The sequence below is a fragment of the Oxyura jamaicensis genome, chromosome 3 (genome assembly GCF_011077185.1).
Source record: "Oxyura jamaicensis isolate SHBP4307 breed ruddy duck chromosome 3, BPBGC_Ojam_1.0, whole genome shotgun sequence".
Classification (NCBI taxonomy): Eukaryota; Metazoa; Chordata; class Aves; order Anseriformes; family Anatidae; genus Oxyura; species Oxyura jamaicensis.
The window spans coordinates 36,317,945-36,342,216 of record NC_048895.1 but is presented as its reverse complement, the minus strand read 5'-3'; the positions used below and the strand labels follow the sequence as shown (position 1 = coordinate 36,342,216).

The window sequence follows — 24,272 nt, the reverse complement described above, 5'->3', positions numbered from 1 at the left end:
AGCTGTGGGAGCTGGTTACCATTCAAAAATTATTTCTTCTACAGGTGGGTTTTATGCTTAATATTTCCTGAAATATCACCATTGCTGTAATGAGTGATTTGTGGCAGACACAGTGTGTGTCCTTCATTCTCTGTGGTATGTTTAAGATGACTGCCTCTGCAAATCCCTACCACTTTCAAGTTGCTCTGATTCAATGATGTTATTGTTCATTTTTGCCCTGTGAAGGATGTGTTAAAATTAATCTGCAAGTTTTGTAGGCGGCAACAGATTCCTCTGTCCTTCTACCCTTCCACCCTCAAAACCCCACTTTAGTTTCAGTAAACACTCTACCCAGTTTACCTCACTGTATTTGAATCTGTTTAACAGTGATAGTTGAAACTGACTCTGAAACTTCCCTTTTCTATTTTCACATTGCAATTTATCCCAACAAACACTTAAATAACAAAAATGAAATATTAAGTGTCAAATTACCCACATTTCTATTTCTTTGTGGTGCTGAGCACAGTGGATCCTAGCTGTTACCTTTTTCCTTTGAATACTACCTTAGATCATTTTTTTCTGCACTTTTTTGGTAATGCACAGAACTTAATGCAGAACTTGCATGTTCAACAAAGGGGATGAAGTCAGTGTTTCCAGAGGGGCTCAAATAAAGGAGCCAAATTGTAGGAAGAGGACCTACTGCTTTCTCTACATTATCTTACATCATCTATACATTCTCTTGTTGAGAGATGCTCTTCTGCATTTACTTGATTTTGCTTGTAAGCAAATGATTCACTGTGAGATACCTCTCTCATTGTCTGTTTCATCACTCCCATGGACCAGAAACTGGGCTCTTTGAGCCAAACAGGAAGAATAACTTTATCTTGTTATGACTGAGAGTAAACTCTGATGAGCCAAAAGGAGTTGGACAGAAGGTAAAAGATGAACATTTTAGAAGAGCCAGAACACCTGATTGTGCGCAATGGAAAACTTGAAATTAAGCTGCTAAACTTGTAGTCTAAGCAGATATATACAAATTTATGATGTTTTTGGTATGTGAAAGCTTTGGGAGAGGAATCCTTTAGAGCTTCCATCATGAACTCATCTTTTAGAGGGAACCTTTCACAAGAACGTGTTTCTTGGTAAATGTAGACATTTGCTGTGTAAAACAAGTCAGGAAGTTATTTCTTCACTATTTATTGGGCGGAAAATTCAGTGCTGCTCTGAGTCAAGAGTGGATTGCCAAATAAGTCATTTATGAGTCTGCACGTATATGAAAGAGAGCTTTCTACTATCATTTTCTTCTTGCTAGTGACCTTCTCTCTTCAGGTTAGAATCTTTGGACACTGAAGATTGCTTTATAGTGACTTTAGACACAGATTTTTATCTTGAATTTGGCTCCAGACATGGATATATTTCATACACTTCTGTGCATCTAGTTCATTCATCAGTCAAGTTTACTAGATTTCAGGGATGTTCCTGTGTGCATCATGTCCTCCAGAGCAAAGAATGTATCGCATTTTTCATAAATGTTAACTTCCATTTCTACAGTACTTCCAGTTGAACTGCTTAGTTAGGAGCTTTAGAAACACGAATGAGCTTGGCTGTAAAATGCCCTTATGTAAATATAATTAACCTCGTATTGCAGATGGCAAGTCTTATTCACAGAACGACACTTTAATTGGAACAGGAAGAGAATCTAGGCTGGTTGACACCTGTGGTTTAACTGCAGAGCAATCTTTTTCCTATGAAGTAGAGAATTTAAATCATGACTTATCTCCAGCTCTTGCTGTACGCTGTCAGAAAGCAGTGAAAGAAGAGGTTAATGGGTGCCTCACTTTTATGAGACAGGAGAAAAATGGGGCCTGGGGAGGGACATCTGTCTTGTTCCATATGCACTTTAAAGGTTTTTATTGAGGCATGAAAGGTTGCGTTGTTTCATGCTTTGTCTTTTTGTTGCTTATCCATGCACTGATGTGCTGCCAACAATTCAATAAAGGAATTTCTCGAAATATATCCTATTAACCTATCTTAAACCTTATGTATATGGTATGTGGGTACTAACAGAAAAGAAGGGAAAGAGAGACAAGAATCTGTGCTGCTTTTTCCATTAATTCCAGAAACTGTATCTAGTGAGAGAGCAGTGACACCAAAGAGGCAAATTTATGTGAAGTGTACTTGCTAGGCAAACATAATTTACATTATTCTGTTGTGTCCCTCTCCTTCCCGCAGAAGCTCAAGTTCAAACCATCATTTTCAGCTGTGTCTTTTGAACTAGGATGGGGATTTTTTTTTTTATTATTAAAAAAAGATTTTCTAAATTTTTAATTTATTTCATTTTACTCATGTTTGATATACGTGAACTTAAGTGAGGAATGTAAGAGTAGAAAGGGATTATCTGGTACTGTGACTGGAGGGCAAGGCAAATGGGATGGTATGATACTTCCAAAGCCCACTCTTCAGTTTGGTACAACAGTTTAAATTATTTCTATGTTCCCTGGCCTATGAAGCAAAAGAAAGAAATACAGTAGAACTAGTTATAGTTTCAGAACACTTCTATATGAATTTTCTGGGCTTATTTCTGTCCACTACTTTATGTACATGTATTGAACTCTGAGAATAAATGAGGATTTATTAGTCAAATATTGTAGGCATGTATGCTGGTGCCAGGGGAGGTGCTTAGCCTGTGGATTGACCCTGGTGTTGAAATTTCTGCAGCATAAGACATACTGGACATAAAAAAAGGCTCCCAGCCTGGCCTAGGATTTGGAATAGCATTTTGCCCTTCATCTCCTCTGGCTGGCTGTCCAAAGGGACAATTCCATAATTAATTGTCATGTTCTAGTTTGTTCTCCAGTTCTTGCCTTGATGTAAGGAAAAGATAGAACATAGTGACTTGAGAAGCTCCTTCAAGCAAAACCTGATGTTCTGTTTGAGGCTGGGTGTTGCTGTATCACAAAATACTTCTGTGTGTTTTGACCTCTATAGCATGAAGTGGTGTTGAAAACTTCCTGGATGAGGAACAGTAGAACCTTTTAAATTTGGGGAAATATTTCAGGTTTCATTTCTTCTGGAGACATTTCACTGTTGCAAAAACCCCACTTTGGCAGACAAAGGAAGCAAGTGCTAAAACTGGAAACCATTTCTAGTTTAGGAGATTCTGGACTGTGATTTAAGCCAGTTCTTATTTTGTCTTAATCTGTCTATACCTTGTGCTAAGCAAAATAACGTGTCTTCCCTTTTTGGTATCCTTGCAATACACTGTCAGCTAAGAAGTGTTCCTGCTGAGGCAAACAGGCAGTATATACATTTGGGAGTTTAATTCTGAGAGAGCTCATGCTGGGAAATGGATTTTTGCCCAGGAAGCGTGCCAGCACAAGTAAAGAAACCAAGCAGTGATGCTGGACCCTCAGGAGCAAAAGGGTATGTTACAAGCCCAATGTGCCCTGTTATGCATTTCCATCCAGGGCAGCCCTGGGAGGGCTTTCTGACATGGCTGTTTACACTGGAATGCAGCTTTTCACAGATAATGCATCATTATCAATGTCAATAGTAGCTTCCTGCTTTCTGCAACAAAGCAAGCTTATGTTATTGAGTAGGAAGAAGAGCTGCAAGGAATTGCTGCTGCCTTTTCAACAGGCTCCGGTGGTCAGTGCCGTGCAGATGTTTCACAGCTTGCAGTTTGAGCAACTTTACCATCCTCATAGTATTTATGTTGTATTAGTATAGCATGATAACAATAGCAGTACTACTGAAAAATCATAGAAGCAACCTCATTCTGCTTTAGTCCATAAGTGTATGTTTTTCTTAAAATGAGCATAACATGTCTTTTCTCTCTTTGTCCTATGGATAATATGGTGCTCCACAAATAAAGAATTTGTAAATATGTTTGATTATTTACAGTTTCTTACTTAGTTCCTCTGCAGTTTTAATAAAAAATCCAGTACTTAGGTCATACTTTTTCAAGATCTTCATCCCTATTTGTGTTCCTTTTTTTGGCTAATACCTATTTCTGTTTGAATGCGTATGTGAGGAGGAGTGGTATATATTTGTATCTTTTTAAAATAATCTCATGTCTCTTTGGTAAGAGAGTATTTGATTTGAGCTAAATATTCAAAAGTTCATAAACCAAACATCAGCTTTTGAGGAAGCCTGAGTGTAATACCTTTCAGGAAATATGCACAATCTGTATGAAACTATTTCTTGTTTGCTCTGTCCTGTTCTCGTTAATAGCATTTGTCAATATGCGTATGGCTCACATAAAATTCTTCATAATTGTAGAAACCATTTAGTTACTCCTTTTATGTCCATGATGCTTCAGTGGATGTGGAAATTCATATTTGGAGCAGCAAATCCTTATTTGGCAGTAAATGGGGAAGTTATGAAGGGAAGTTATGAATGCAATTGAGACTTCTGTTGAGATAAGTCAACTCATTGGCTTAACTACTATCAGGTTCCTACAGAACTGAGCTTCACTTCCCACTTCCCTGTCAGCACTGACAACTGAATAATGATCACAAAAGCACAGAATGGTATGGGTTGGAAGGGACCTTTAAAGATCATCTAGTTCCAGCACCGTGGTCCATCCCTGATTTCACCCATATGAAGTGGATGGACTAAGAAAGAATTAAGTTTGTGTGTGTATTCTGCTCTGAAGGAAGAACTTTTTAAATCTGACTGCTTAGCAGTGGTCATTGTGGCAGATGATGAAATTGGTTTCAAGGTAATTTGAAGTGATAAGGCAGAATCTTGTGCCAGTTTGCCAATTCATGGCAAATGTAAAGATCTGAGTTAACAAAAATTATGGAAAACTTCAGGAAATTATTGTTTAGTGAATTCAAGTGTATTGGATGCCCCAAGTGGACATGTGTAGGTTAGCAGCACATTGAAAAGCAGATGTCTGGTTGCCTGTATGCTGGAAACACAGGGAGGTACTGGCAGCTAGCCTAAATTCCTGAGTTTTAACACTAAGTAGTATGAGATGATTTAGGTCCAGGATTTCAGCCTTCTGAGACCAGTGCTCATTCATTATAGTGAATCACTAAATCAGAAAGGCTCAGTGCGCAAGTAACATGATTGGGGTGCTCTCAGCAACTTTCCTGGTTCCTCATCTAACACACTGGCTTAATTTAGTGCTTCTGTAAGTATTACAGTTAATTGCCCTCAGAATAAGTACAATAGGGTTAAATTCTTAGACTGTGTTCTTAGATGTAGCAGAACAGGTAACACTTTTCTATACAAGAAGCAAAGGTGGATTGGTGGTTGGTCAATGCCTATGGAATAATCTGCAGAATGAAAGAATGTTAACCATGTTGCATGCTGTTTCCCTGTCTAAATGCAAATTCTTCAACTTCACATTTAATGACTGAAATGTTTAACAGCTGAAATAAAGCAAACCTAACTAGAAAGAGTTAACTACAGGATGATCTCAAGTACTTTTCTTGATCTACCTCACAAATATATCCTATTACTATTGTGCTGGTATCACTACCTTACTGTGATGATAAGGAAAGGCATGAGAACTGAAATAGAACACATGAGTTTAGCAAACTTTTTGCAGGGTTTTGCAGGGAGAAGGAAGCTATGCTTTGGAAGGTTGCTAGCATTATCTGTTTTTCCCAAAGAAGGACTGAGATGGGGCTTCCTAACAAAGAAAATGCCAAATGGGCCATCAGAAGAATGAAATCATGGAGTGTTTAAAACCTTTTAAGAAAGCTAATGAAAGTGAGTGGTAATGATCCCAATTTTCCAGAGAGATGATAAATAGTCTAGGATCCCAAGGGACTCCTTCCTATGCTTTTGCATTGGCCTTTCTGAAGAAAGGTCAACAAAACTATTTAATACACTAGTGCTGTGTTATTTTACAAAGGTAAACATTATTATTATTATTTTTTTTTTTCTGAAGTAAAATGTAAGTATCTTACATGTTTCTAAGCTGTCTCTTTTGTACCATAAGGAGAAATCCAGCAAGGATTTTGGTTTACCCTTTCTTTTCTATATGGATGGAAAGCCATTGACATTATTGACATTTCTAATGATGGGATGAACTTATCCCATTAGTTCTAATGCAAACAAGGTTAGGTCTGAGCCAAAGTACTGTAGATTAGCATGACAGAAGCAATAACCTTGTTCATAAACCTGCAAAGATGTAGTGAATGAAATGCCTCTCTTCATCTGCAACCCAGAGGCACTTCTGGATTAGGAGGGGTCAGCAAGTGAGTTTTAAGCTGATGACTCTCACTGCTTTTTTTTCTGTCTTTAGATATCTCAGCTTATGACAGAGACTAGTCGAGAGGGCCTGACTGAAGCAGCACTGAACCGCTACAATGCAGATAAACCCTCCTTGTACAGCTTCCCCGCCTCCCAGAGCACATATGTTGCTACTGACGTATCCACAGGCACTTCGGTGGCAGCATCATTTTTTGCCAGGTAAGAAAGACTTCTCAGATTTTACTTCTCTGTTTACTTCTCTGGAAACAATTTCTTTCATAGGAGATGATTTTGTAGTGAAGACATGGGGCTGACTGACTAATGGACACATGACAAGAGACATGCTATAGATAAAGCTCATCACAAACCTACCGAATTACCATGAAAATGCTGTTTGATGCACCTGTGTACATTTGTCCCTAAGATGGAGATGATGCTTTTAAAATCTATAAACTCTGTAAAATAACACTTAAATTCTTGATTTGGGATAAAATGTGATTGTATTTGTAGAATAACACCTGATCTAGTGTGACTTTTATAGAGGGTACCCTGAGTGAGAAGGGCCCATCCAAGTAATTTTTTTGAGATAGGCAATCAGTTGTATTATTAACTGGAGTTGGATAGTTGTCTTTGCAGGTGACCTTCAGGGTTGGTGAATTTTATTTACATCTAGGCAAATTATTAAGATTTATATCTCCAGACTGAATTTATGTTTCTGATTTCAGTTTCTGTCCATGTTGTGCTGTTGAATTGACCTGATTGTCTATACTCAGCCTCAGAACACCCTTTCTGTTGATCACTGAGCCAGTGATTTCAACGAAGTTTTCAAAAATCTGATGAAAGCTTCATCTTATTGTTATCTCTATTTATTTGTTAGTAAAAATGGTTTGTTACATGGGCATACCACCTGATAAGTGAAATATTCACTATTGACAATGGAAACATTTTTCTGTGCAGAAATATGCTCTCTACAGAACAATCTTTTTAGCCTGCTTGAGTCCTGACGTAACTAAAGAAGTTGAAATAATCTTCGTCTTTTAATGTTCTTCAGTAATTAGAAGATTGACTTGGAAAGAGTTGTGGAAGCAATGAAACAACAAGAGAATAAGCTATTTTCACATCACTTCCAATCCAATCTAGTGAGATATCTGAAACATTGAGTGAACTTTTGAGTAAATGCCTCAGGCATACTCAGATTAGCTTCTTACCCTTTAGTGAGCCAACTATTAGTAATTCCACATGATTCTGTTTCATTATAAAGGAAAATGGAAAACTTATAAAGTTGCTGATCTTTGAAGACTGTAAATCTGGAATGAAGATTTTCCTATTTTTCCTCACATGAGGACTGCATATGTTCAACCAGTGTCACACAATAAATGAATCATGTAAGAGGATTAAAAGTGGTATTTTAGAGGAGTCAGTGAACACTGTTTGGGACATCTCTGCCTTTTTTCTTTACAGATGTGACACTGCAATAGCAAATGTGAATGAGGACAGTGGTCTTGATTTGCTGCCCTTTTCTGTTAAACTGCAGGCAGTTTAAATTAAAATTGCTGAACGTATTGGGATTAGCACATATTTAACATGAATTGATTTATGAAGATTGCTTAACTCATTTGCTTTTCATTGTTGCACTTTTATGCTGATAGAATTCATTTTCTCTTAATATACACTGCTGAAGTGCAGGAAACTAATTAAGTTTATTCAAAATCCCAAGATTAAGTCCCAGCATTTTAAGTAGTACTCTTGGTTTCTAGTTGATGATGTGAATACTTGGATGTCCTTGGCCCAGCAGAGAGACCCCATGTTTAGGCTGTTTATTTTTAAATTCATAGAATCATAGAATATCCTGAGTTGGAAGGGCCCCGTAAGGATCATCAAGTCCAACTCCTGGCACTGCACAGGTCTGCCCAAAAGCTTAGACCATGTGACTAAGTGCACAGTCCAATTGCTTCTTAAATTCAGACTGGCTTGGTGTAGTGACCACTTCACTGGGGAGCCTGTTCCAGTGTGCAACCACCCTCTCGGTGAAGAACCTCTTCCTGATGTCCAGCCTAAACTTCCCCTGCCTCAACTTAACACTGTTCCTGCGTGTCCTATCACTGGTGATAATGAAGAATAGGTCATCTGCCTCTCCACTCCCCCTCGTGAGGAAGTTGTAGACTGTGATGAGGACCCCCTCAGCCTCCTCTTCTCTAGGCTGAACAGGCCCAGTGACCTCAGCCGCTCCTCATATGTCATCCCCTCCAGGCCCTTCACCATCTTCGTAGCCCTCCTCTGGACACTCTCCAACAGTTTCATGTCCTTTTTATACTGTGGTGCCCAGAACTACACACAGTACTTGAGGTGAGGCTGCACCAGTGCAGAGTAGAGCAGGGCAATCACTTCCCTTGACCGACTAGCAATGCTGTGCTTGATGCACCCCAGGATACGGTTGGCCCTCCTGGCTGTCAGGGCACACTGCTGGCTCATATTCAACCTGCTGTCAACCACGACCCCCAGATCCCTCTCTGCGGGGCTGCTCTCCAGCATCTCATCGCTCAGTCTGTACATATAGCCAGGGTTGCCCCGTCCCATGTGCAGGATCTGGCACTTGCTTTTGTTAAGCTTCATGCGGTTGGTGATTTCCCAGCTCTCCAACCAGTCCAGATCCCTCTGCAAGGCCTTTCCACCCTCTTCTGAGTCCACAACTCCTCCAAGTTTGGTGTCATTGGCAAATTTGCTCAAAACATCTTCTAGTCCTACGTCCAAATTGTTTATAAAAACATTGAAGAGGACTGGCCTTAAAATGGAGCCTTGAGGGACCCCACTAGTGACCATCCGCCAGCCAGATGTGGCCCCATTTACCACAACCCTTTGAGCCCTGCCCGTCAGTCAATTGCTCACCCATCGTATGATGTTTTTGTTTAGCTGTATGCTGGACAGTTTGTCCAGTAGGATCCTATGGGAAACCATGTCAAAAGCTTTGCTGAAGTCCAAAAACTGTAATTGGGAATATGACAGTGACTACTTTAGTTTGGAATATTACACTAGATTAATGTCAGTTGTGTAAGTCAGTTTAGTTTTAGACTTCAAATTGTATCATCTGCTGATAGTTCAAGCAGAAAATCAAATTCAATCATTTGATGCTTGACATTTTAACAAGAAAGTCCACAATTTGCTTAGAAAGTGTGGACCTTCCGTTAATTTCTGTTTTGCATCTTATGTGTCTTTTTGCATTTTTGTGCAGTTGGGATATGAAGTAAGAACCTGCATGTTGTATGTGTTTAAAAAGCAGAAGGCAGTCGTTAAACTTCTGAGTGTTTTTTATTTATTTATTTATTTATTTTTAAACAGATACCTGTTTTTTTTGAACATATATGTGATGTCATGATTAGATAGATGATCAGTAAGAAATTATTGTGCAGGGAAATTTGCTAATATGAAGCTGAGGTTGGAAGTAGAGGAATGGAAAATATTCTTTTGAAATTTGAATCATGTAGCACAGTATTTCGCCGTGTTCCCTAACAAGCAAAGTGATCTTCAGATGAGCTTCAGATGTAAAAGTCATCCATCATCATGAAAAGAAAAATAACTAGGATGCTATAGTATGAAGGAAATGTCGAGGCATCCATGGGAACTTTTGGTTGTAATTACTTGAGAAGCATCAGGAGTGGAACAGACTAAGAACTAGGAGCTTAGAGTTTTTTGTTTGTTTTTGTTTTTGTTCTCAGGCACTGCTGGTCCAATAGTGATACTCACTGACTGGCCTATAGATGGCAATGAGTCATGGAGAAGTTTCTGAAGGCCACAGCGACTCTCAATCTTTTGAAAAGCCAGCAAATTTATCAGTTACCTCAATACTTAACTGTCATGTTTCATGATCTATAGCTGACAGATTTCCCAACCAATTAAAAGGGTTGCAACTTCTGTGAATTGTCATTTGTCAGGATGTTGCCGCAAGAAAACTTACATGTAGAATTCCCATGGGATTGTATGTGACTGTTTTAAAGGAACAAACAATGAAAATTGTCCAAAGAGCTGTGCTGGCAAGCTTATGAATATTAGATGATACAGGTATGAATAATGAATTTCTGACAGTAATTCTGACATAGAAACTGAATTGAAATGATAGCATTTCTAATACAGGCACCAAATTTGCCTTCCTGTTAGGGTTTATCATTCATTTTAGCTTCAGATACCCTCCAGTCCAAGCTAATTCAGCATCATCTTGCTTCTTATAAGTACTGTATTCGTGATAAAAACAATTGATTTAGTGAACGTGAAATAATGTTAAGATTCTTTACATAAACTTTGGATCTTTGTCATGAGAAGCACTGCATCTTTTGGCCTTGTGTCCTCCAAGCATAGTGTAGGAGTGTGTCACCACCAGCTAAGGGAGAAGAAAAAGCCTGTGCTACTGCTGGCACAGAACCAAGGGAAGGACTTTCTTTTGCTGGTCTTCACAGTGTCTCTGTGAAGCTCTAGCAGGACAAGGGATGTTATACTAAACCCTGTTACTATCTCTGCTCATTTCTACATGGGGAAAGCTGCTGCATCATTGACTTCAGCTTTGACCTGGCTACTCCATGAATAAATCTGGCTTTATGAATTGAATTATTCAGTAGTGATACAAGCTGTGGAGTCTCAATAGTCTCTTGAAGAATGATATCACAGGAACTAAAAGTCAAAACTGGACCAAAGCCTCTCAGTTATCCTTACAACACTCACAGGTTCTTGTCATGTTGGTATTATTCCTTGTTTGCCGTGTCACAATAAGCTTGCTTTCTGGGAGAAGAAAAACCTCTAGTACTTCATGGCAAAGGAGAACTGTAAAAGCCTGTCTCTCTTTGGACCTCAAAAAGGGTTTTAAAAATATATATATTTTTATTATTAAAAAATTAAAAAAGCAGGAGATAATGGTAGGTTTGAAAGTTGTTTTCTGTTGCTGGTCACAAAGTGTAACAGTGTATCCTGAACAAAAGCCCACCACCCTCTGAAATCTGATATAGTTGTATTTGGTTTAATTAAGCCTAATGGGAATATAGATAATCTTGAGCATAACCTGAAAAAATCTGTTCCAGGGATCATCTTCCATGTCTTTGTAGATCTTAAAACACTAGGCAGGGCCATACAATGCTCCTCCTGTACGTGCAGCAAGTCATCTATGTGTTTTTCAAAGCAAATGCAGAAATATCCAGATTTTTGAAATATTTCTAATTTTGAGCAGAAATGAGTATAGAAATACTTAGCTTTGTGTAACTGACATGTAGCTATTCAGCATGGGATAAGATCTAGTTACAGTTATCTCCTTTCTTGGAAAACTGCTGGTGACCCTTTTGACACTCATTCCCCATCCCTGTGTGGTTTGGCAGTTGTGGGAGGAGGTAAGGCAGTGCAGTCCTGGAAAGGGTTATTGTGAACGTCCTACTCAACATGCTCCGATTTCCCTTCCAATCATGAAAATGCTTTTTATTTTTAGTTTTTAATTATTATAATTTTTTAAATACTGGTACACTTTCTGTGGGATCCTCTTGATAAAGCTGTTGTGCTAACTTTGACCTAGGAATCCAGAGGACCCCTGAACCTTGAATCTCATGCCTCACTGATTTTTGCATGCATGTGAAAAGCAATCGGCTTATCATATAGCTTTTGATGAAATTCACAACAAATTTCAGTGCAACTCTGCAAAATCACTCTTCCTATTGGGAAAAAAACTCTTTGATGCCCAAAGGCTTAGAATCCAGCAACAATCAGGGTCTTCTCCTTTTCTTAAAGTTTGGGGGATTGGTTTAAACTAATCATACCATTTTAAGGTCCTGGCTTGAATGTTTTGGAGGTCTGCGGGAAGCTCACAAAAATGAACTTTGCCTGCTGTTTCAACAGTGGGTTTGTATGAACATGTGAAGCAAAAGGGTGTAAGAAACAGAGGCAGAGGCTAGTAGAGAAGGATATCACCTGGAGAGGGTGGGTACCACAGAGCCCAGCTTTGGCTGGGGCAGCTTCCTGGGAGTAAAATATCTGATTTTGCCAGTGGTCTGTCTGCAACCTGAGTTACTGAAGCATGGCCAGGCCAGGAGTAGCTTCCCGCTACTGCTGTAGCTTGTCCAGGTGAGCAGCAGGCGGTGTAGGCCCAAGGCAGCACCTTGGTGCTGCTGAGGCCTGGGAGACCTTTCAGAAAGAGCCTGTGACTGCTGTCAGAGCACGAAAGCTGCTTGTTCCCATTCTCTGTGCCTTTTCTGAAGAAGGTTCTGTTGAAGTTTTGAATATTTTTAATGGTCTGCCTGCAGATGACTTGTGATAGTGTTTCCTCAGCTGAAGAGTGGTGGACACAACTGCATTTTCTAGCCATGCAGTACTTCCCTGGTTTAATCACTGCTTAATAAATCTTTGATGTCAAATAGTGCTTATCTCAGCATCTCCAAGAGAAAACTATATTTCTGAAACTAAGGTGAAAATATATTTTGTTTTCTTGCTGTTTAGACTGTGCAGAACCTAAAAGAATTTTCTTTCATTAGCAGAACAAACCAAGTATAATAGTTAAATTGTCAACAGTCTCTCAGACATTTTGAAGAACTATATATTAACAAACCAGATCAGAATTTCTGTTCTTTTCCTTCATCCTCATAATATGCACTAGCATAAGAAACACATAAAAAGAAGAAAGTTAAGAGTAAAGATCCATAAGCTGTCTTTCAGTAGGAATGCTGGCAACAAATTTTAAAACATCAGTAAGTCATTTCCACAAATATTTCTATTTTCAAAGCCTGTCTTGGGGTTGATGGGTAGGGGAAATTGCAATCACAATGATCTCAGTCATTCTGAAAGACCATGAAATAAGTAATTACATTTGGCACCTAAGTTTGAGTGCACAAATTTAGGGTCTGTTTTTTCTTACTTGCTCAGTATTCATCAGAAATGCAGGAGATACATGTCCATAATCACTGCTTTTCTGTGCTCTCCATTGCTGTAAGAGCCCTAACAGACACTTGAGAATGACTCTTCCAGTTATTGGTGTTATTTCATGTGTAGAAAGTAAGTGCCAATCAAAATAGAATCTTGACTCTCTCAATGCCAAACGGGGCTAGTGGTTGGGATATGAAGAATATTATCCCTCTTTTTCTCTGATTCAACGTAAACAAAATAAAAATGTCCCAGCAGAATACACTATATGCTACATGCAAGAATAGCCACTGCCTGGCAGTTGAGTCAATGATTTGATATGCAGGAAAAGAGAGTTAAGTGTGACATCTGGATGAGGGGAAGCAAAGATACATGAACGATCTCTAACTTTGCATGGTAGTTCTGTCTTGGGTCCCAAACAATTTCCAGTGACAGTTTTGACTGTCAAAGCTGACACACTCCCCATGGCACTTTCGTTTTGAGCAGATCATATCTTTTAATTACAAAAAAAGTTTAGTAACAATATACCAGACTAGGTCATTTTCTAACAGGAATTGCACAGAGTACCTGTCTGAAACCATGGTGCCTATAATCTTTGGATATTGCACACCACTGTTACTTAAACAAAAAACTTATGAAACTACATGCACATTTAGCCCTGGTTTGGAAATCTGGTTGTGATATGTTTAATTTGGAATTGGGCTGTAAACAAAAATAATTCGAACCTTCGTGCCAATTAGACACAATATATGTTAGTGACAGGTTAATAGATGTTATTCAGAGCTTAAAATAGAGACAATAAACCTTGATTTATAAGCAGGATTTGGGGATCAATCAGTGGAACTATGAAAAGAGATTGGCTAAAAATTATGCTTTGATTATCAGAATCCTATACTTGCAGGGACGTGCTGTCTGCTTAGCCTCAAAACAAATAACTGATAAAAAAGATGTAAATCCACCCTGTGTTTCTAGTATCATATTAAGACAGGATATACAAGGAGTTTACCATAACAAGTATACTTTTCTGGACTAAGCTTGTTTTAAAAATAATTATTTAGAACAGATTCATAATCTAAAGTAAAAGATAACTATCCAACAACTATTTATTGATAGTTGAACAGAGAAATTAAAATACCTGTCCATGAAAGGTATGTTTCTTTGTTGTCATGCCTTGCATTGAAATATGCTACACCTGCTTCTGTGCACTGCACAAGTGTTTTCTCATCTGCACTTGCCCCACATCTGGTATGTTTTGTATTGATGGTAATGGCAATAAAGTCATCAGTGAATAATGTTGTTATTAACTGAATACTGTTGTTATTGAAGTGGTCATCAAGATTTGGAGTTTCTTGTGTAATTAGCTTTTCACAGCCTTGAGAAATCTTTACAGAATCACACAGAATCACAGAATAGTCTAGGTTGGAAGAGACCTCCAAGATCACCGAGTCCAACCTCTGACCTAACGCTAACAAGTCTTCCACTAAACCATATCCCTAAGCTCTACATCTAAACGTCTTTTAAAGACCTCCAGGGATGGTGACTCAACCACTTCCCTGGGCAGCCTATTCCAGTGACTAACAACCCGTTCAGTAAAGAAGTTCTTCCTAATATCCAACCTAAACCTCCCCTGGCGCAACTTTAGCCCATTCCCCCTCGTCCTGTCACCAGGCACGTGGGAGAATAGACCAACCCCCACCTCGCTACAGCCTCCTTTCAGGTACCTGTAGAGTGCAATAAGGTCGCCCCTGAGCCTCCTTTTCTCCAGGCTGAACAGTCCCAGCTCCCTCAGCCGCTCCTCGTAAGACTTGTTCTCCAGGCCCCTCACCAGCTTCGTTGCCCTTCTCTGGACTCGCTCAAGAACCTCCATGTCCTTCTTGTAGTGAAGGGCCCAAAACTGAACACAGTACTCGAGGTGCGGCCTCACCAGAGCCAAGTACAGGGAGAAAATTTTGATAATGTTCTAAGTAAAGCTCCCCATTCCTGCGTTTTCCTTTGGATAGTATTGTGACATGATGCTTCTTCAATGTGATGCAATCCCCAATTTCAATTTATGAGTATCTGATTCTGCAAAGCAAAGGGGACATAGCATGAAAGTTCTTCTGCTTAAGAGATTGTTTTAAAACAGATGTCTCCTAAGTGTACTTCAATATATTAGTTGTTTCTGATATGTGTTACCTGAAATCTAGAATCTTAACTCTTTTTTTTCTGATCTCCATATGAATCCATGATACTTAGTAAGTTTGTGGACGTGTCTTGAGAATTCATTTGTCCTATTAATTTTTATATGATTGGTTATGTTCAATTTTAAAATCTAAAAAAATTACTTAGCGATACAATACATTTATATATGCTTTTCCCTCTTTTCTACTTATTTTCTCAAGTACAACACCATGATTGTATGGTAATCAGGACCTCCATTCACTAGAAAGCAAACACTGTCCATCTCTTAGTGTCAACAACCGATGGTATTACAATGAAAGGGACCTGTAATGCAAACAGATCTACTTCATGTATTGTACATGCCTTGGAGGAGGTCAAAATGTTTTACAGTCTCTGTCAAGGCAGAAGGAGGCAATGAAGACACCTCCTGTCTTTAGGAGTTAGCAGAGGCCTTTGCCCTATATTTCTGAGGTGTTACCTTAACTTTCAATGTTAGTACCTCACTGATTACTGCTATTATAGATAAGATTCAGATCTGCAAATCACAGTGCTGACCCCATTCTTGATGCACCTCATGCTTTGCATTATAGAGGGGTATTGGATGCTGATGTTAAGTCACTGAGGCACTGATTGTTTCTGTGGTTTGCTAAGGAAAGAGGAAATTTTTCATGGACGTGTATTCCTGATTCTTATAGGTGATTTTGAGCATTCAGTACCGAAGTGTCTAGGTCTATGAAGGCTGAATTCGTGCCACTCTCCATATACTATGCTAAATCAGTGGTAACTCCCTTACTTTAGTGGTAACTTCAGCCACACCTTGTGATTTCCAGCTGATTCCAATAGATTGCAAAGGGAGAGGCTAACTAAGGATAGTTTTGGCCTTTAATTTCTAATGGCTTTTGAGTACCAGAATATTTGCTGCACACTAGTTCCCAGTTGATTTCAGGAAAACTTAAAAGGAAATGAGGATATTTCCTTTCCTCGCAACTCCTAAGCACTGCCTTTTCCTGCACCTGACATCTACATTAAGAAAAACTGCTAGCAGCATATGCAGTAATCCTGCAGCACCTGTTACCAAAGACTCCTGGTGTTTAATCTTGGCTTTTAGTCGTAGGGCAGTGGAAATAAAAATGGACAGCATTAATCTTCTGACTTCTAGTATAGCTGTGACTGCCAACTATAGTAGATGCAAACTCCTGGTGATTTACTGCTTTGCATATTTCTTGCTTCTCTTAAACCTTGACATAAGAGATCTGATTTATAGTGTTTCTATCTTGCATTGTAGAGAGAGAAAGATGAATTGGTGTAGTTGCACTGTCTATAGCAGAAAATTATATGCAGTACCAGTTGTTTTCTCCCTTTGTTTTTAACACCACCAAACTAACCTTCTCTCAAAGAGATCGTAAATCCCCAGTAAAAAGACTTTTTCCTAAACACCTGGGAGTTCAGAGTGGCAAACTTTTTATTCTAATTACTGCTTCCCTGTTGCAAGAAGTACTGTTACAGTGCCGCCTCAGTAGCCTTGAAATTCCAGCTGTGATCTACCCTGTCTGCAGAGTCCTCCACTCAGCTGCTCAAAGAGCCAGAGTTTTCTTAGCCTTAAGAGAGCAATCTGTTCAACAGCTGAATGGCTTTTCCATATGATTACCAATGAATACATACCATTTTATTTTTCTTCGCTCATAGAGTTAAAATGTCCAGCAACAAAACTGGTTGAAATGTCGAAGCATTTGTTTATTCCAAATAATTTAACATTAGGTAGACAACTGCCAGTTGGACTCGTACATATTCATCCCTGTGATGTAGTTATAAAATATGAGACCATAGTTCACCTGTTTTTACATGACTAGGCGGATGGTAGGAAATAGAGATATAGAACCTCACCTCTTGATTGAACATGATACCTATCTCACAGATGCTGTCTGTTGGCAAATTTCAGCAAAAAATTACTGGTTTGTTCTCTTCAGAGTAACTCAAGTTCAGCATCACGTGCATGCATTGTATGTAGGATGGTGTCTCCAAAGCTTTTAACCACACTTCTGTTTTTTGACAATATAAGATGCCTTTCAGGAGACGAGACAGACCTGTCAAAGGAGAAAACAAAAAAATGAGCATATACATTTCGGAGGCAAGTAACTAAAGGAGCAGTGTGGTTAACAGAGACTGTTTTCACTGTGAATCAGTTTCCTAAGACTTCATGGCTCTGGGGTGTACCTTTAGAGGCTTTTTATGATTAGGGAATTTCTAGAGGGCTTTTTCTTCTGTTGCTTAAAAAAGAATTGCTTCTGTTGCTTAAAAAAGAATTGCCTTCAGTCAAAATGTTGACATGGTCTGCCTCTCCTATCCATTGGGCTATTTTCAGGAAATCAGGAGAGATTCAATTACTTTAATATTTCTTTTTCTGGTTAATCTTGGTCAATGGATTCAAATGTCCTTGTAGTGTAGACAAAGAGATTCACTTAGATTGTGTATTAGTCATCCTCATTTGAGTAACCAGACAAAAACTAGTCCTGATTGCTACTAAAGGTGAAGCAACCTTTGGTTTTATTACCCCAACAATAATGAGAGAAGGGGACCAAACTATTTACTCCATTGTGAGAATTACAGCAATCATCTCTTTGAATCTAAGCAAGAATGATGAAAAAGTGAAAATTGTGGAAATCTAGACAAAGACAGAAAAGACAGTATTAGCAGAAATTATTTCAATTTCTTTTCAGAATAGCTCTTTGTATGCAAATATAGGGAGAAATCAGACAGCCTTTCATTAGAAAGGAGAAAGTACATAGAAATTGGACAGTATCATGTCTTTTGTTCAAGCCATCTTTAAGTAAGCTGAGTTACTAACCCATCCAGGGTGGAGCATATCAACACAGCATGAAAGTTTAAAGTTGCCTACTTCTGCTTTTGTTTTTTTTATTACTGAAGTAGAAACAAAGGAACATGAATCTAAGCTTTCTCATTACAATAGCTAATCCTTTTCTAGTTCTCCTCTTCTGCCATGACTGTGCCTTTCCACAGCAGCATCAACCTTTTATTAAGACAGCACTACTTTAATTCAACCATGTGAATCATCATGAAATGATGTTGAGAACCGATAGGAATGAGGAATAAATATATCTTCTATGTTTTTCTTGAGGTTATTACAAGTTAATAAAGTACAGTTAATATAACACTGTATGTGGATTTCACTGAGATGTTTGGGTTAACATTGTGAATTCTTGATTAATACATTAGCGCAATGCAAACCAAATGTGGAATGCATTAAATAGACTAAACTAGATGAAATTACGTATTATGTTAAATGATTCTGCTCCTGTTGGGATTCTGTAGAGGTACAGAATGCCATATGACATTTACTGGAAAAATATTGTTAAACCTTTCAGGTGATGCTGAAATGGTGGTGTTGGGAAGATAGTTAACAGATTTCTTAGTCGTCTGGGCCAACAATACGTGTTATATCACTGTCAAATGTAATACTGTAAATCTAGGAATAAAGAATGTAGGCCATGCTTACAGACTAGAGGCCTATGTACTGCGAAGCACTTACTAGAAAGGATCTGTGTGTCACAATTTATTAGTTGCTTATGGGTGTACAGTGGGCTGCTGTGGCCAAGAAGGCTAATGCATCTCTTGAATAGCTGCAAGAATAAGAACGTGCAAAAAGAGGTTGGGTTGTTACTTTAACTCTGCATTTGGAGTAGATATAATAACAGCTAGAATATTCTGTCTAGTTCTGATGTCCACAGTTGAAGAAAAATGCTGAAAAAATGAAGAGGCCTCAGAAGGGACACAAAGATGATCAAAAATTTGAAAAACATGCCTTCCAACAGCTTGACTTCTTTAGTTTATCAAACAGATTTAGAGAGATGTGTTGACAGTGTGCAGGAAACCTCTGCAGGGAACAGAAACGTGATACCAGAGGACTTCAGTCTAGCAGACAAAAGCATGTCAAGAAGTAATGGCAGGAAGTTGAATCTAGACAAACTCAGAGTTGTAATGAAATGTGCATACTTAAGAAAGGGCAATGACCTGGTGAACAAGAGTAACAGCGAGTTTTCTTTTAGTATGTGTTTTTTCAATTAAAATGGGTATTTGAACCCAAAAAAGGCTGCAGTTAACCACAGTTTAGGGGCTTTAAGAGATTTAATGTAGGCAAAATACATCATTTTTGCTATGCAGGAAGTTAAATATTTTAGCGAGTCATAATAATCTCACTTAACAATCTGGGAAGACATTCATTTGTGTGCAAGTTACTGCAACAAGGAGTACTATTTCTGTTCCTCTCTCAGACAGAAACACTGTAACAAAGCATAAGATAAAATTGCAATGAAGAAAGGAGTAAACTTCATTTTCTTAATTTAGCTAGGAGTGATTGACAGGTAAGTTATTTAATCCTTTTTGTAGATGAACAGAGGGCTTCTTATGTTTTTAGCTGCAAGTATGTGGAATTTTAATTTTTGCCATTTATACTACAAGATATGGTAATCTTTGTGGATTTTTTTTTCATGGCTTCCCTGGGCACACATCTGGTTTAGTAGTGCATTGTTTTGCTCTTCTTTTGAGATTACATCCATTTCTTGTCTGTTTCAGAAAGTACATCAGTATACAGCATAATACAGCATAAGAAACAAAACCAACACCCACCCCCCCAACACTAAAAAGGCTTTTTTTAAAGGCTTTTTTTTTTTTTTTTTTTTTTTTTTTAAGTTTTCAATACTACTTTTCTTTGCCTTTTGGATTGAGGTTGCCAGTCAGCAAAGGTGTTTGTTGCTGGTAAAAGTACATTAGTCAAAATCATGAGTGGGAAAAAAGCATCTTAATATTCTGACATGAAAATTAGGACGATTAAGAGGAGAAGTTAGGAGTCAAAGCTGAAATAAAAATCATGCTGTATCTGAAGGCAAAGTCTTTGGGGCAAATGTCTGTGCTTTAAAATTACCAGGATAAAACCAATGTAAAAAAAAAAAAATACAGCTGTTCCACTTGATGGCTCATAAAATCTGAATAAAGTCCTTCAAGGGCTTTTTTTATAGTGAGAGACTATTTTTTTTTGTATGTGTAGTTATGGTAGCATCTGGTTCCCATCTCTGGGAATTCAGAGAATCCACAGGCACCGACATGCTGTCTGCTCCAGAGAAGCTCTACAACATAGATAAATGCTTCAGACAAGTGCTCGATACGTAATGTAATTGTCTGCAAGCTGGAAAGATGTCGGTGTTTGCTGGGAGGAGGCGAAATCTGAATCAGTAAAGTTTGATTAACATAAGCAATAGGATCAGCCCTTGCATAAAATTTCCTTTGTTCACCTGTGAAGAGTGGACTGATAAGCTAGCAACACCTGAGTCAATAGCATTAATCAGTCAGAGAAGGTAAGCAAGGCATACCAAGAGGAGTCAGTGGGTTTTCACAGAGGCTATATCCTTCACAGATGGTTCAAACAATGGGATCGATAAACTAATTGTCAACAAATTTGAGCAGGAAATATATAAGGGGCCGTTTATGAATAATGACTTTTGATTTAGTTACTGTTGAATGATGAAGGAAAACACAATTTGTCTGTTATTTATGGTTCATCACATTTCTCATTCTAATGCCTTGTCCTTTCTATAAACAGGATTTGTGTATTAGTAGTCATATCATTATCTTATATGAAATTATATTACATGGTGGTAAGAGTTTGTCGTACATTATCGACACATGTACCACAGAAAGCAAAATCTTCAGGATGCCTTGAACATTGGCACAGACAGCACAGATTTTCTGGCCCATATTGTGCTCAGCGTGTTGTTGCTTAACAAGTAACATGCTAGAGCTAATGGAGAGGCTATGTAAATATTGTACTGTTCTTATGGATGGAGATGGGCTCAACCTCAATAAGAGCTAAATACGAAATGCAAAAAGTACAACTTTGTACATGAATGAAACTAGTACATGAATGAAACTCCCCTGAACTTGAAAAGAGTCAAAAAAATGACACATGCTATCCAAAAGAATGCCTTATAATTGTAGGCTAGGATGGAATAGATCCTTGCTCCAGTAATGTCAGCTGAGGATGCTCCACTGAGTAGAAAGCAGTGTGGGACCACCCATGGGACTGTTGGCAAGGAGGGTGAGCCCTTCTTAATGCCTGGAGAACAGGGCCCGGCAGACTGTAGCTGCTGTTCACTTCCTCCAGCAGCCACATCTAAAAGAAAAGAGAGGTGCCAGCTGCTATCTGTGACTTTGTGATTCAATCCCAGAAAGGAAGCTGGGGTTGTGACTCCAAGTTCCACACAGGAGCCTAGTTCTAGAGAAGAGCTGTGGTCTAGGAAAGAGACAGTATCTCAGAAATTTATTTTCAGTTTTTCCTATGGGTCAGTTTATATGTATGTGGTGTGCCAGTCTGGGGTGGTGGTGAGCAAAATGCCTGAATCTTCCTATTCGCTGTGTACAGAAATTAGGTGAGATGAGGTTGAGCCTTTACCATTATTTGAGCTGCTAAGAAACCCTTGTTACTAACGCCTTTTCTGGATCTAGGATGAAGTTTAAATCTGAATCTGAAGAGTACGTCTAGACTAAAAGCTTTGGCTTTAATTTGCATTACAATGAAAAGTATTATGAATACAAGAGCCATACATTTCTAGAGTAAAGTTCTCAAAATTGCTGAATAGACTAGGTGTCCAGGTGAGGTGAGAATGATTTGGGAACCTAGGTCCCAATTTCAGAAATTGAGTGCTTAGGAACTTAAGTAACAGTGACTATCACTGGAAACTAGATTCCTGAAATTCTAGGTATCTTCTGAAAACTGTACCTGTGTGAAATCATTACAACATTTTCAGTACTTCCAGGAGGCAGATTTTATAGCTGTGTTCTGATTCAGATTTCTTTCTGGTTCTGTCATAAAGTACTATTCTTGTATTTTGAAAATTGTTTATTTTTAATTCCTGACAAATAACTACACTTAAACTCCAAACACATTATACAATATGTTAGCTCCAAGGGACAATATCTTAAATGGAAACAGATCCTTTTCTTTTTCTTCATGCCAACTCTTTGTTTAGTAGTATGGCAGTTGCACACACACACATCCCAGATGTTCATGGAAACAAAATTACTTTTTAATTTACAGCAGAATATGGTTTTATCCCTTGCTGGCTTTGTATTTGTCAAACACACAAATGTTTAAAGCCTTAAACTCAAATATAGTACAATAGTGTTCTGCATGCCTCTTTAAAACTTACGTTTATATAATCACAGAATAATTCAGGTTAGAAGGAACCTGCAGGGTTCTAGAAGGAATCTAGACCTACTCCCTACTTAAAGTAGGCCCAGTTACATCAGATTGCTTGGGTGCTTGTCTTGTGGAGCTTGGAATATCTCTGGATGGAGTTTGGACAAATTCCCTGAGTCTCTTTTGGATATGCTTTCATGGTGAAAAAAGTCTTTATATAGAATTGGAATTTCCCATGTTGCAACTTTGTCTTTTTCCTCTCTTCTTTCCCTGTGAATCTCCAAGAATGCATCTGGCATGGTCTTTAAACCCTCCCATCAGTTGTAGACAGCCCTAAGATCTCCTTGTCACCTATTCAAGGCTGAGTAAACCCAGATGTCTCAGCATATCCTGGTACTTTACATGCTCCAGCCCACCATTATCCTGGATGTTTATCTCAGTGGACAAAGAGAGAATTGTCTCATTGGAGAGAAGGTCATGGAGATGCATGTTCAGTGAGATACTGTTCTAGAAATGTAAACTTCTTACCTAGGAAACTTATCTATGGTGCAGCTCAAACAGCTTTTCCTGGGACTTAAAGTTCAGGTTTTGATTGTGATCTCTAAGATTCAGGTTTTAATCTCTGAAGCTCAATATATTTTCCATTGCTTTTACCTAAGCAATATGTAAATACGTAGCCAGGAGAGACTGAATTGACAATACATTTTGTAAGAAGATGCAGGATTTTATATTTTAGGTGTAGTCATTTAGACAGGTAGTTTTCTCTGCTGTTCTCATACTGAATGTGGATAATAAAATAGAGCACCCAACAGTGGTTCCTTTGTATTTGCTTTGCAAAGTCTTTGGCTGACAGTCAAACAGCACTGACAGCCGCAGCGTCTGCTTTATAGAGTCAAGAACCATTAAATATTGATGTTTCATGGAAAAAATCATCTTCACAGACAGTGTTGATTTGGACACCAGATGATAGCATAGACCACAACAGGATTCCTCCCCAGATTGCTTTTTCACACAGACTGATGCTGTTGCTTTGGGTCACTGGGGATAAAGGCTCAGACAATGCCAAGGTCTTTTCAGGGCACTACAGGGGCTGGGGTCTCCCCATGGGGTCTTAGGGCAGGGCCTGTCTCAGTGCCCCAGCCAGGGGCAGGCAGCTGGGGGCACTGGGGCAGCCTTGGCATAAGGCACCACCCTGGGGCTGGGCCCATGGGCGGGTCGGGCCGGGAGGGGCCTGCGGCAGGGCATGGCTGCAGGTAGCTGGAGACTGGTCCTGCTGTGGCCTTGGTGGCACAGGGGCTGATGGCCCCAGGGGCTAGAATGGGTTCCTGGGCCATGGGCAAGTTTGGAGAAAGGCCCAGGAGGCCAGGGCGGACCAGTAAGGTCTGTGGCTGCCCTCAGGGCCCTGGCAGACCTGGAGCTGGCCTTGGGGTTAGGAGGAGAAGGGCAAAGCTTGGACTGTTAGTGGGTGTGAGGCTGGAAAGGGGATGCAAACAGCAATGCAGGCTGTGAAAATGTTTTCTCCTCTGCCAGCTTGTTCATGTAGGCCTTGGCTCTGGGGCTGGGGAGCTAAGTTTGACCTATGCCTAGAGTTAGGATTAGATGGAAAAACAGTTGAGCAATATCTGTTGATAGCAGAGTTGAGCAGTTATCTGGCATGAGGCTGAAAACAGGCTGGAAAATGACACAGTAAGCTGCAAAAAATTGTCTTCCCCTTAATTTCTACCAATGATCTGCAGAATAATTTAACTGAGGAGTCAATTAATACAGGAGAGGGGAGGAATTGATGTGTTGCCTGCAAAATTACTAGCGTAAACCTCTGTCAGATTCTCAG

At 39.1% G+C, this 24,272-nt stretch overlaps 1 protein-coding gene across 4 annotated transcripts in view; it reads left to right on the top strand.

Annotated features, from left to right (window-relative positions):
* The window catches only part of KIF26B (kinesin family member 26B), a 295,042-nt gene that overhangs the window by 113,359 nt on the left and 157,411 nt on the right, over nucleotides 1-24,272 (top strand). For all 4 annotated transcript variants that reach the window (XM_035322070.1, XM_035322073.1, XM_035322071.1 and 1 more), the window contains one exon: nucleotides 6,242-6,408. In XM_035322070.1, coding sequence (XP_035177961.1) covers nucleotides 6,242-6,408 — 167 coding nt within the window. The remainder of the gene's footprint in view (nucleotides 1-6,241; nucleotides 6,409-24,272) is intronic.